Here is a 12,881-nt window from a genome sequence, read left to right on the forward strand (position 1 = left end):
GTTCTCCTAACCACCTGGTGAAACAGACTACCCTTCAGTCTCACACACTGTAGTCTGGTTGTCAGGTAGTCAGAGATCCAGGTGATTGTCACCTGTGTCTTCTGGAGTTTCCAACATAGGAAATCAAATTCATATAACTGGATATTCAAGAATCTCCAGAACTTCCTCAGATGTCAGTGCTAAAACAGCTTTCCATAGTTTCTTAATTGTTGCTTATTGCCCCTGAGATACATGACTCCTTTCTGTCCTTGTTAAAACAGATAATATTCATGAAGTTGGAAAATCCCACCCTTGTTTTTGTGTTGGAAAGCACACTGATTGGCTGCTTGGAAATCCTTGCTCAGCTGATTCTTAGTCTTACTAAAGAGTGCAAAGACGCTTGACTTGTCATTTGAAGAGAGTTGTTTGCCTTTGAAACAATAGAGACGTTTCTTAACCCTAAAACAATGAATAATGTTTCAACAATTTCAGTGTTTTTTCTTTCAGGTCTCAATGAAACGAGTCGGAATCACAGATCAGCTCTCTTCTTTCTCAGTTTGATGTGTTACTGCATAACTGTCCTTGTAAATGTTTGTCTCATTCTGATCATCATCTTGAATAATGAACTTCATGAACCAATGTATATTCTGCTCTGTGCTTTTTGCATGAATGCACTTTATGGAACAGCAGGTTTCTATCCTAAATTTCTGTCAGATCTGCTCTCTCCTGTTCATGTCATCTCTTATTCAGGATGCCTACTGCAGGCTCAGGTGTTGTACTCCTTCGCCTGCAGTGATCTGTCCATCCTTGCCCTCATGGCGTATGACCGGTATCTGGCTATATGTCGACCACTGGAGTACCACTCTGTCATGTCGGTGCAAAAAGTCATGAAGCTGGCGTCCTTTTCTTGGTTAACATCAGTTTTCATTGTTGCAGTCAACATTTTTCTAACATATAAACTAAAGTTATGCAGTCCATATATTAACAGACTTTTCTGTGTAAATTGGAGCATTGTGTCACTGGCATGTTTCTCTAATGAAACCTCTATTAATGAAATTGTTGCAAATATTACAATACTAATTTATATTCTTCATGGTTTCTTCATTGTTTGGTCATACATGTATATCATTAAAAGATGTGCCAGTTCTATAGAAAACCGGGCAAAGTTCCTGCAAACATGTGTGCCACATTTAATTTCCTTGTCCACCTTTATTCTTACTATTTTGATTGATATTATTAATAATCGACTTAATTCTGCAGATTTAGCTAAGACTTTGCAAAATTTTATTGCGATGGAATTTCTTGTCATTCCTCCCTTGATAAATCCACTCATTTATGGTTTCAAACTGACCAAAGTTAGAAACAGAATTATTACTTTTGTTACTCTTAGATATAAATAAATTTAAGCACATTTCTTTCAGATGTATTAATAAGCAATGCTTTCATAAACTTTTATTTACTTTGATTTTTGCTTTCTATTTAATTTGTTTCTGCTCAGAAATGTTTTTCTTTAATTCTTGTTTCAAGGTGGTGAGAGTTAACTCACCACCTTGACCTGTTCAAAATTTGACTTCAGAAATGTTTCATCTCAAATGGTTTTATACTTTGATATTCTGTGAAAATAAAAATGTTAAAAATAATGCTACATATAAGAAGACGATATGTTTTGTCAATCTAATCAAGGCTAGGAAGGCAGCTGTGGAAATTATCTGTGGAAAATATTGCTTACATGACAAACCTGACAATATAAATATTTTAGCTGTTATTTGGCTGCTTCATCTTGCAGGATATTATTTTACACAATTTTCTTCTTTTTCAATAATTTGCATCTTTACTGACTAAAATCTAATTTAAAAATGGGGGAAAAACCTTTTCCACAAGATGATCAATTCATCCATTATTCTGCACTTAAAACAAGTTTGTGTTATGCTGATAAGTACAGAAGAGATTCCCTCTTGGGAGATAACAAGGATCACAAATTTTTAAGGGACATAATCTCTGTGGAGGGTTGGACATTTAACCATGAGGAGATTGTCTTCCAGTAGGATGTCCTTGGAAAATTTTAATTTCATCACAACTTGTACAGGAACTTTGGGGTGCCCTCAAACAGAAGAAATCCAGTAACAGTGTTGACTGGACCTCATAATGTTTTCAGGCATTTTGAAATGCTGATACCGGCCTTTGGGCCACACAGATCACTTTTTACAACTAAGCTATTAATATTCGATATGTCCGAAGTTTTGGATGCTTGATCTACACGTCAACAATGCTGCTTTGCCACTTTCTCTAAATCTTTGATTGACATTCAACATGTGCCAACAAATAACTTGGCAGCACACTGTCTGACATGTACATTGATATCTGGGATTTACGTTGCCAATGATTTTTACAATATGACTGCGGACCAGAATAGTGATACAGACATCCCTATGCTCCAGTCTACACCTACTACAATTGTAGACTAGAATACAATAATCATTTTTATTTCTAACCTGGGTCCAAGGTAGGTGCAGGAAGGAGATCCCTTAGTCCTAGTCAGTGGTTGGACCATGTGCATGTGGATTTGGTGGGTCTGCTGCCTTCTTAACAAGGTTTCAAACATTTCTTGACCCATAATCGATCAGACCACCTGGTAGCCCTCTAGTATCAACAATGTTTACAGTTGTGGCCTGCAGGATTTTTGTCAACCCGAGTCACATGTTTTGTTCTCTCTTCAAACATAACTTCCAACAGAGACATTATGTTTCTTTCAGAACTTTGGCCCGCCTTGGCCACAACCCACAGGCTAATGCAGGCTGGATTACAATCCCAGTATCTACGACAGGGCGACGGCGCAGAGATCGTAAACAAAAGAGGGGGTGTCGCAGCGGCGTGTTAGCGAGGCTCATGAAACAGCCACACAAACCACCGCTACCAAGCATTTTTCTCTCCAACGTGAGGTCTCTCGTTAACAAACTGGACGAATGGAAGCTGTGGATTGCAACTGACAACCTCATCCGGGAATGCTGCATTCTGTTGATCACGGAGACGTGGTTAAATCCAACCATACCGGACCCGGAGATCGAGCTAGCAGGCTACACAGCACACCGACAGGACAGATCAGCGAGCTCCGGTAAGAAAAGAGGAGGTGGACTATGCGTTTATGTAAATAACAGCTGGTGTACGAATTCCACAGTAGTTGTTAGCCACTGTTCTCCAGGCGTGGAGTTCATCACAATTAAATGCAGACCCCGATACCTCCCACGTGAGTTTAACGCCATTCTACTCACTGCGGTTTACATAGCACCGGATGCTAACGCTAGCTCGGCCGTGGGACTCCTGCATGATACTATCAGCAACAACCAGAACAAGTTCCCCGAGGCTGTTCACATCGTCTCTGGGGACTTTAATCATGCTGATCTGAAATCAGTCCTCCCCAAATTCCATCAACACGTAAAGTGCACAACCAGGGGTGATACAACTCTGGACAAGCTGTACACAAACATCAGACAAGCATACAGGGCTAAACCCTTAGCACACCTCCAGTCTGATCACGTGTCCCTGCTACTGATCCCTGCTTACACCCCCCTGGCGAAACGTGTCCCCAGTACAACCCGGACTATCACCATCTGGCCTGAGGATGCCTGTCACCAACTACAGGACTGCTTCCAGAGAACTGACTGGGAGGTTTTTGCACATCAAGACCTGGAGAACTACACCTCAGCAGTCTTGGACTACATCAGGTTCTGCACGGACAATGTCACCACGAACAGACTCATGAGGATCTATCCAAATAGGAAACCCTGGATGACTAAGGAAATCCGGGGCCTCTTGAAAGCCAGGAACGCTGCTTTCAGGTCTGGGGACAAAGCACTCTACAGTTCTGCCAGAGCCAACCTGAGAAGAGGCATCTGCCAAGCTAAGGCATCATACAGAGGGAGAATAGAGAAGCAGCTCAGGAGCAACAACACCAGGCAGGTGTGGCAGGGTGTTCAGCACATTACAAGCTACAGATCCAGCAACCAGCCATGCACGGAGGGAACCACTTCCCTGGCAGAGGAGATGAATATCTTCTTTGCCCGCTTTGAGGCGACACCTACCACAGCTCCATCACAGCTGCCTGTCCACAGCAGCTCTGCTCTCACAGTAGAGGAGAGTGAGGTGAGGCAGGTGGTGAGGAAGGTGAACCCAAGGAAGGCTGCGGGACCTGACGGTGTGTCGGGACGGGTGCTTAAAGACTGTGCAGACCAACTGGCTGGAATCTTCCCAAAGATTTTTAACCAGTCCCTGTCTCAAGCCACTGTCCCTCCCTGCCTAAAGTCCTCTACCATTGTCCCCCTGCCGAAAAGAACCAACATCAACACCCTGAACGACTACCGTCCAGTGGCACTCACACCGATCATCATGAAGTGATTCGAGAGACTGGTGCGGAGTCACATCCTCGCTGGCCTGCCTGCTGAGCTGGACCCTCTCCAATTTGCCTACAAAGCAAAGAGGTCCACAGAGGACGCTGTATCCACTGCACTTCATGCCGCCCTGACCCACTTAGAGAAGCAGGGGAGCTACGTCAGAATGCTCTTTGTGGACTTCAGCTCAGCATTAAATACCATACTTCCCCAACGTCTGGTGTCCAAGCTAGTAAACCTTGGGCTCCCATCAGCCACCTGCAGTTGGATCCTGGACTTCCTAACACGTCGCTCCCAGAGGGTCAGACTGGGCCCCCTCACCTCCACTGCTCTGAGCCTGAACACCGGATCGCCACAGGGTTGTGTGCTCAGCCCACTTCTCTACACCTTCTACACTCATGACTGTGTCTCCAACCACCTCAGCAACAAGATCATAAAGTTTGACACGACTGTTGTTGGTCTCATCTCAGGCGGGAAGGGGGAGCTGGAGTACAGGGATGAGGTGAAGCGGCTGTCAGAGTGGTGCAAAGTCAATAACCTATTATTATTTTATTTAAAAAATAATTGTATTATAAATGTTTTCTGTTTTTCTATTAATAATATGTTAAGGTTATGTTATTAGTTTTAGAATAATATATAAATGCATGTATTTTATGTTTCTTCTCCTCCATATTTATAAAGCAGTTTTGGATACCATTAAACCATGCCAATTCCACTAATGTAAGCAATTTGTGTGAACTTCTTCTTTCTCATGACTAGTGACTTGAATGGCAACAATAAACACTAGAACATGGAAAGATATTTTCTATCAAAAAGAGACCAATAAATAGTCAGAAAGGACAACAAAATAACTAAAACACAAACACCTGTGGATCATGATGTAAGTTGCCTTTCATGTGTGGATTAAATGGTAGTTTTACTTCAAGGAGTTGATTTAGGTTCAATCTAGGTGTCTGTTTCTGTAGAGTCAAGTGGGACTTGTTGAAGCTTCCGGTGTCCTCCCAATCAGTGAGCTGCATTGCTAGAAAGGAGGGTTATTGGCTGGTTTGAAATCCCACTGTAACTGTAGGTTTTGCTATATTCAACAGACAAACATTAGAGATTGTTACTGAGCTGGTTACACTTCTCAACCAAGATGAACAATGTTTCAGCTATTTCAATGCTTTTTCTCTCAGGTTTAAACGAGACAAGGAATTACAGATCAATTATTTTCTTTCTCACTTTCTTGTGTTACGTTATAATCATCCTTGTAAATGTTTGTGTTGTTCTGACAATAATCTTGAATAATGAACTCCATGAACCAATGTATATTCTGCTCTGTGCTTTTTGCATGAATTCCATTTACGGAACAGCAGGTTTCTATCCTAAATTTCTGTCAGATCTGCTCTCTCCTGTTCATGTCATCTCTTATTCAGGCTGCCTACTGCAGGCTCAGGTGTTGTACTCCTTCGCCTGTAGTGATCTGTCCATCCTTGCCCTCATGGCATATGACCGGTATCTGGCTATATGTCGACCACTGGAGTACCACTCCGTCATGTCAAAGAAAAGAGTCATCACTTTGGTTTGTCTCGCCTGGTTAACACCTTTCTTCATTATAGCTGTAAGCACCTTATTAGCTTCTAGGTTGAAGCTATGTAGCCAGTATCTAAACAGACTGATCTGTTTGAACTGGAGCATTGTTATGCTTGCTTGTTTTCCAGCTGAAACTATAATTAACAGCATCATTGGAAATATTACAATAGGTATTTATGTTCTTCACAGTGTTGTCATTGTGTGGTCCTACATGTTTCTTATCAAAACTTGTGTTGGTTCTATAGAAAACAGGAGAAAGTTCATGCAAACATGTGTGCCACATTTGATCTCCTTGTTCACTTTTTCTGCAACTTTACTTTTTGATGTTATATATATTCGATTTGAGACCAAGAATTTACCACCAACTCTTAAATACTTTGTCTCAATAGAATTTCTCATCATTCCTCCTATAATGAATCCACTGATTTATGGTTTCAAGTTGACCAAAATAAGAAAAAAACTTCTAAGTGTGGCAGCTATGAAATGCAGTCTTTAAAATTCTGTTTTCCCTTTACGTATTCTTTTGTTAAAGTTCTTTCTTTTAATTCCTTTAAGTTTAGCCACGTTTTCTCCTTTTTAGCTTATAGATAGTTTACGGTGATATTATATAGGTAAAAATATTATTGAAATGTTATACTCCCTAAGTGAAACACATACACACAGACTGATGTTTTCAAGCCTTTATTTCTGTTAATAATATTTATTTTCTGCTTACAACTGCTGAAAATACCTTTTTGATTGGAATATTACATCAGACAAATAAAAAACATTTTCAATGTAGAAATTTGGTCTTAATGAAATGTTTGTTTAGCACTTGCTTAAGGATTGTTATTTTAAAAAGGTACTTTTAATCTGGCAAACAAGACTCATCCAAACCCACATTCTGATATATTTATAATTATTAAGTGGCCATATCTTTTTTTTCTTCTTTTGTTCCTTACTCAATGCATAATTGTATTGTATTGGATGTAACCAGGCAATAGTTTGAATTATAGCTGCAATTTCTGTAATGTTCTTTTCCTCATACTTAGCCTTGTTTAGTTCAGTATTACCTTGGTTTTTTCTTCTGCTTTCATCATATGTGAAGCACTTGGTGTTAATTTTGTGTATGAAAAGTCATCATCTACAGATAACGACTGATTAATCACACAAATGACAAACATTTGTAAAATGCAACAATATATATAGAAATTCTATGCAACATATTTTATACAACTCAGTCTGTCAAATACTGTGTGCAGGCTGGCTGATAGAATAAAAACTTGTCAGTGTACTTTGATAGGTCAGATTCTCAAATATCTTATACCTCTGTTCAGTGATATTTAACTCCAGGAGCATCAAACTCTGTTTTGTTTTTTATGATTTTAATCATTTTTGTTCAACCCTAACTGATAATCCTGAACCGCATTTAGCCTCCTGCATGACATAACACTTAAAAAAAAATGATGTAGATGTAAGTGAGTGGTTTGTTCCCCACTCAAAGTAAATATAAGAGATAGCTTATGGATGGCCAACAAATTAAAGAGACATGCATGCAACACAAAATGAGAAAATCATAATGGCGGATGAGGATATTACAGATTCCCCCAGTCTGAGAGAGACTGAAAAAGGACTGTGTACAAAAGTAGGGAAAAGACAGCATTTTAGCTTGTTAGCTTAATATGCTGACAAAATAACAATGTTTCCTCCAGAACTTTCTCACCTATCCTGTTTGGCCATCCTCTAAAATTGTTGTGCAATTGTAGTACACTTCTTGGTCCTCTTCGAGATGTTGATGTCTGCCCCTGTGGAATTAATTATGAGTCAGTAACCCTTCACCCATTGAATGAGCAACAGTGCATGAAAGAAAGTTTATTGGTTGATTTGAAATCCCAGAGCTACTGTAGAATTTTTTCATTTCAAAAGAGAATCTCATAAATGAACTGGTTACAGAGCAGATCCACATGTCTTAACAATGAACAATGTTTCAGAAATTTCTCATTTTTTTCTTTCAGGTTTAAATGAGACAAGGAATTACCAATCAACTCTTTTCTTTCTCACTTTCTTGTGTTACGTTATAATCATTTTTGTAAATGTTTGTGTTGTTCTGACTATAGTCTTGAATAATGAACTCCATGAACCAATGTATATTCTGCTCTGTGCTATTTGCATGAATTCCCTTTATGGAACAGCAGGTTTCTATCCTAAATTTCTGTCAGATCTGCTCTCTCCTGTTCATGTCATCTCTTATTCAGGCTGCCTACTGCAGGCTCAGGTGTTGTACTCCTTCGCCTGCAGTGATCTGTCCATCCTTGCCCTCATGGCATATGACCGGTATCTGGCTATATGTCGACCACTGGAGTACCACTCCGTCATGTCGAAGCAGAGAGTCATCACTTTGGTTTGTCTTGCTTGGTCAATACCTTTCTGCATTATGGCTGTAAACACTGTCCTTGCATATAGGTTGAAGTTATGCAGCCCATACATTAATCGAATCATCTGTTTGATCTGGAGCATTGTTGTGCTTGCTTGTTTTCCATCTGAAACGACTGTTAACAGCGTAGTATCATATATTACAATATTAATTTACGTGATTCACTTTTTGTTAATTTTGTGGTCCTACATGTTTCTCATCAAAACTTGTGTTGGTTCTTTAGAAAACCGGAGAAAGTTCATGCAAACATGTGTGCCACATTTGATCTCGCTGTGCACTTTTTCTCTAACTATCCTTTTTGATGTTATATATATTCGATTTGGCTCAAAAGATTTACCTCAAACAATTAAAAACTTCATTTGTATAGAATTTCTCATCATTCCTCCTATAATGAATCCACTTATTTATGGGTTTAAGTTGAGTAAAATACGAAATAAAATTTTAAGTGTGGCCACTATGAAAATGAAATAATGCTTTTCTAAAAAAAAATCTCTCACCATTTTTGATGAAGTAATGTCTTGCCATTTTTAATCTGTCTTTTTAGAGGCAAAATAAAGAGTCCACAATTATAAGCATAATTTGTCTTTTTAAAGACTGATGCAACAAATTCTTCCTGTCAGTAATTTATGTGTTAGAATCTGTTTTATGTGCAATGCATTTTTTTTGTTTTGTTTTATTGTTTTAATTAATACATTTCTACAACTCTACATGTCTTACATAAATGTAGATTTTTAATGTACCTTAATTTAGGCTCTGTTTCATTTTTTTTAATATTTATATTTAATTTTAATTACATTCTTTTCCCATTTTCACTTAATATTGTTGATCTAGAATTCAGAATCAATGCATAAAGCATAGATGTCTCGTCATCATTATCAGTAAATATTTCCTTTCCTCAGTCATTTTAACCAACATTGCCTCTGTAATTTTTGGTATTTCCCATGCTTAGCTTTGTTAGCTTATCTTTGTTTTGATTTTTTTTGTTATTATTTTATTTCCTTCCTATTTTTATATCACATGAAACAATTTCTGTTGTGCTTTCTGTGTATGAAAACTTTTTAATAAAGTCTGACTGAAAGATGACTGTACTGTCAAGTTTTAATTGAACTAATTAGGACAGTGTGCATTAATTAACACATCAACTATATGCCTGTATTAAAATACGCCAGAGTGAGTTCAAATTTACCAGCATAATTTTCTAAGACAGATGCATTTATAAATTTGGTTCTTCATCTCGAAATACAACTGTCAGAGTTTTTTGGGGTTTTTTGCCTGTTCTTCTTTACTGTTGATGCCTCAAGTGGCCACTGGAGGGCAGAGATGACCAACAGAGCCGGCCCTAGGCATTTGGGCGCCCTAGGCAAAATATGTGGTGCCCTCCCACCCCCAGCACTCCCAACTAAATATATTAGACAACTGTCAGAATATTGTACATCATGTAGCATTGTTTTACAGCAAACATGGATAAACAAAGCTCCATGATAGATGCAATAAAACACCAAAAAAGTAATGAAAAATAAATACTACAAAATATAGCACAATTAAAGTCCTTCCACATCCTTTTAATCCACTGCTGTTTATACAGAATTTGTGATTTAAGAGTCGATGCAGTCTCAAATCACACAACCACTTCTCATTTGCATAATAAGACAGGAATGCGTGAGGAAAAGTTAAAATAAGAGACAAAAAATGTAAAAAGAACATCGAAATGAAAAGTCCTGCAGGAAAAAACAAGATAAAAAAATAAAGGAGGTAATTAAAGAGACATAAATGGATCTGTATGAGTAAAAGATAAGGCATTCAAAAAATATTTTTAAAAACAGTAAAATTTATAATATAAATGTATAATTCATTGAAACTAAAATGGAAAAATAAAGATGAAGGTAAATTCAGCTATAAAAACATGAGGTAAAGTTCTCATTTTTTTCCATTTATTCGTACATTTTAAGCTATTTATATATGTTTTATTTTATTTTTAAAGTCTGTCAGTTTCGGTCATCAATACAATGCTATTTCATTGTCTAATAAATTCTGTTTTTGTGGACATGTATGTGTCCACTACCACTGTCGTCTCCCTGGGGTCAACCATACCTGGAGAACTGCCCCACCTGTTAGCTCCGACCATTTGCCTGCTCTGTAATGTCACTGAAATCATCCTGCGTTCCCTCCTTCCCCATCTGTCTTCTCCTGTGAAATCAGTTGTGACTTTGTGAAGCATCCAACTTTCACCCAGTCAATGCTCTGCACTGAAAGAAAGAAGGGTTATTGGCTAAGTTGAAAACCCACAGCTACTGCTGGATTTCCTAAATTCAACAGAGAAGCGAGATTAGACATTGTCAGAGAGCTGGTTAAGGAGCAAAGACACGTTTCTGAACCAAGATGAACAATGTTTCAACAATTTCAATTATTTTTCTTTCAGGTTTAAATGAGATAAGATATTACAAATCACTTCATTCTTTCTCATTTTTTTGTGTTACTCTATAATTATCCTTGTAAATGTTTGTGTTGTTCTGACTATAATCTTGAGTAATGAACTCCATGAACCAATGTATATTCTGCTCTGTGCTTTTTGCATGAATTCCCTTTATGGAACAGCAGGTTTCTATCTTAAATTTCTGTCAGATCTGCTCTCTGCTGTTCATGTCATCTCTTATTCAGGCTGCCTTCTGCAGACTCAGGTGTTGTACTCCTTCGCCTGCAGTGATCTATCCATCCTTGCCCTCATGGCATATGACCAGTATCTGGCTATATGTCGACTACTGGAATACCACTCTGTCATGTCGAAGCAGAGAGTCATCACTTTAGCCTGTCTTGCCTGGCTAACATCTTTTTGCTTTATTGCTGTTAACACTATCCTTACATCTAGGTTGAAGTTATGTAATCCGTATTTAAACAAAATCATTTGTTTGAACTGGAGTATTGTTATGCTTGCTTGTTTTCCTTCTGAAGCTGCTCCCAACAGCATGGCTGGATATTTCACAATAGCATTTTATGCACTTCACTTTTGGTTAATTGTGTGGTCCTACATATTTCTCATAAAAACCTGTGTAGGTTCCATAGAAATCAGGAGAAAGTACATGCAAACATGTGTGCCACATTTGATCTCGTTCACTTTTTCACTTACTCCCCTTTTTGATGTTATGTGTTTTCAATTTGGCTCAAAAGATTTATCTGAGACTTTTAAGAATTTTAAGAGGAATGAAAATTTTTTCTCATTCCTCCTATAATCAATCCACTTATTTATAGTATATAAAAAGTGCTTTGTCAATAAAAGCCGACTGATTTATTTACTGTATATGTGAGAAATCAGTATCTGTATTACCTCATTATTGTCTCCTTAGAGACTTGCATTGCAGCCTGTAGAAAAACATAAACATATTTTTTTTATTTTTCATTTTCTTGATTATAAGTTAAATAAAATATATATTATTTTATTATTATACTATATTATTTTTTTGTCTAATTATTTGGACAATATTTCTTTATTACTGCCACAACTTTTTGAAAATTTCTGTAAAAATCTGTGCGGTCTCCCCACCACCAGGCGGCGGTAATGTCTCACCCTCTCCCCTTCAGCAGAAGAAGCGGGCCGACAGCAGCCTCTGAACACCGCAGTGCATGCTACCGCTCAGCCTGCTCCTCTGTTCGCCTTTCTTCCACAGCAGCGACGCCACGGAGGAAAACAGACGTCCTGTCTGTGATTTTTACCCCAAACACCGGAGGACTGCCCGCGTCCTGACAAGTCTGCTCGCTCCCCTCCTGTCTGCCCGCAGTGAGTATTCTGGTTTTTGGTGTCATTTCGGGGCTGCAGTGGATGGAACATGGTTCCGGTGGTGTTTATATAATATTAGGTTGGTAATCCTCTACAGCAGCGGCTCAAAATAACACGAATGATTCACATAAAACATGCTCGTCTCTTCATATAGGCGCCGCAAATGAGCGGGATGTATTTACAGCTTGTTGAGGGATTTTAAGTCTATTATAATTGTCAATTTTCAGATAATAATAATAATAATAATAACAATTATTATTATTGCACTCCCCCATCCCCTCCACCTCCATCCAGTTCTGCTCTGTCAGAGCCTGGAAAGGTCCGCTCTGGAGACCGCATCGTGTTCAATTAACGGGGATATGGGAGCATTAAAGCCGTGCTGCCTTCAATGCCGCAGTGTGTGCGGGGATGCTCTGCAGGTATGACCCGAAAAAAGCCTCCTCTCTTTATAAGTCCTTGGAGGACAAAAAAAATAAATTAATTAAAGTGTGAATACGGTGCAAGAATGTGGCAACGGCGCTTATTTTCAGACTGCGTTTTGTACATATTGTAATAACAGCTTTATTACTATATTAGTGTGGTTTAATCAGATTATGGTGTCATTTATGCCTAGTTTCTCGTTCCAAGAAATAAGTCAGAAATATTTAATCCACTTTGCCCTGTAAATACAATTTTTGCAGATATTTTGGGAAATCTTTTAAATGATCCAGTAAACTCAGGTGACTCTGACACAGAAGGACCTTTCTAATGACCCCTACTT

The 12,881-nt window shown here is 38.4% G+C and overlaps 4 protein-coding genes and 1 pseudogene across 6 annotated transcripts in view; all 5 read left to right on the top strand.

Moving 5' to 3' along the window:
• The first annotated feature begins 358 nt into the window (after positions 1 to 358).
• Positions 359 to 1,621, top strand: LOC116723443 (olfactory receptor 63-like). Its single transcript, XM_032568329.1, has one exon. The coding sequence runs from the start codon at positions 447 to 449 to the stop codon at positions 1,377 to 1,379; it is 933 nt and encodes a 310-aa protein (XP_032424220.1). The 5' UTR covers positions 359 to 446; the 3' UTR covers positions 1,380 to 1,621.
• Positions 1,622 to 5,030: 3,409 nt separating this feature from the next.
• On the top strand, positions 5,031 to 6,608 carry LOC116723366 (olfactory receptor 11H6-like). Its single transcript, XM_032568203.1, has one exon. The coding sequence runs from the start codon at positions 5,500 to 5,502 to the stop codon at positions 6,430 to 6,432; it is 933 nt and encodes a 310-aa protein (XP_032424094.1). The 5' UTR covers positions 5,031 to 5,499; the 3' UTR covers positions 6,433 to 6,608.
• A 176-nt stretch (positions 6,609 to 6,784) lies between these two features.
• LOC116722669 (olfactory receptor 11H6-like) lies at positions 6,785 to 9,432 on the top strand. Its single transcript, XM_032566838.1, has one exon. The coding sequence runs from the start codon at positions 7,891 to 7,893 to the stop codon at positions 8,818 to 8,820; it is 930 nt and encodes a 309-aa protein (XP_032422729.1). The 5' UTR covers positions 6,785 to 7,890; the 3' UTR covers positions 8,821 to 9,432.
• Positions 9,433 to 10,394: 962 nt separating this feature from the next.
• LOC116722849 (olfactory receptor 2AT4-like) lies at positions 10,395 to 11,955 on the top strand (annotated as a pseudogene).
• adarb1b (adenosine deaminase RNA specific B1b) overlaps positions 11,931 to 12,881 on the top strand; it is a 131,878-nt gene continuing 130,927 nt past the window's right edge. For 2 of the 3 annotated variants that reach the window (XM_032567437.1, XM_032567434.1), the window contains exon 1: positions 11,931 to 12,121. The gene's annotated coding sequence lies outside the window, so the exon portion shown is untranslated. Of the gene's footprint in view, positions 12,122 to 12,415; positions 12,541 to 12,881 lie in introns of all 3 variants that reach the window. The other variant, XM_032567435.1, reaches the window with a different exon arrangement.

Source organism: Xiphophorus hellerii, chromosome 7 (genome assembly GCF_003331165.1).
Source record: "Xiphophorus hellerii strain 12219 chromosome 7, Xiphophorus_hellerii-4.1, whole genome shotgun sequence".
Lineage (NCBI taxonomy): Eukaryota > Metazoa > Chordata > Actinopteri > Cyprinodontiformes > Poeciliidae > Xiphophorus > Xiphophorus hellerii.

Bases quoted from the DNA above. Each gene is read 5' to 3' on its own strand.
- LOC116723443 (XM_032568329.1), top strand. From the start codon at position 447: ATGAATAATGTTTCAACAATTTCAGTGTTTTTTCTTTCAGGTCTCAAT.
- LOC116723366 (XM_032568203.1), top strand. From the start codon at position 5,500: ATGAACAATGTTTCAGCTATTTCAATGCTTTTTCTCTCAGGTTTAAAC.
- LOC116722669 (XM_032566838.1), top strand. From the start codon at position 7,891: ATGAACAATGTTTCAGAAATTTCTCATTTTTTTCTTTCAGGTTTAAAT.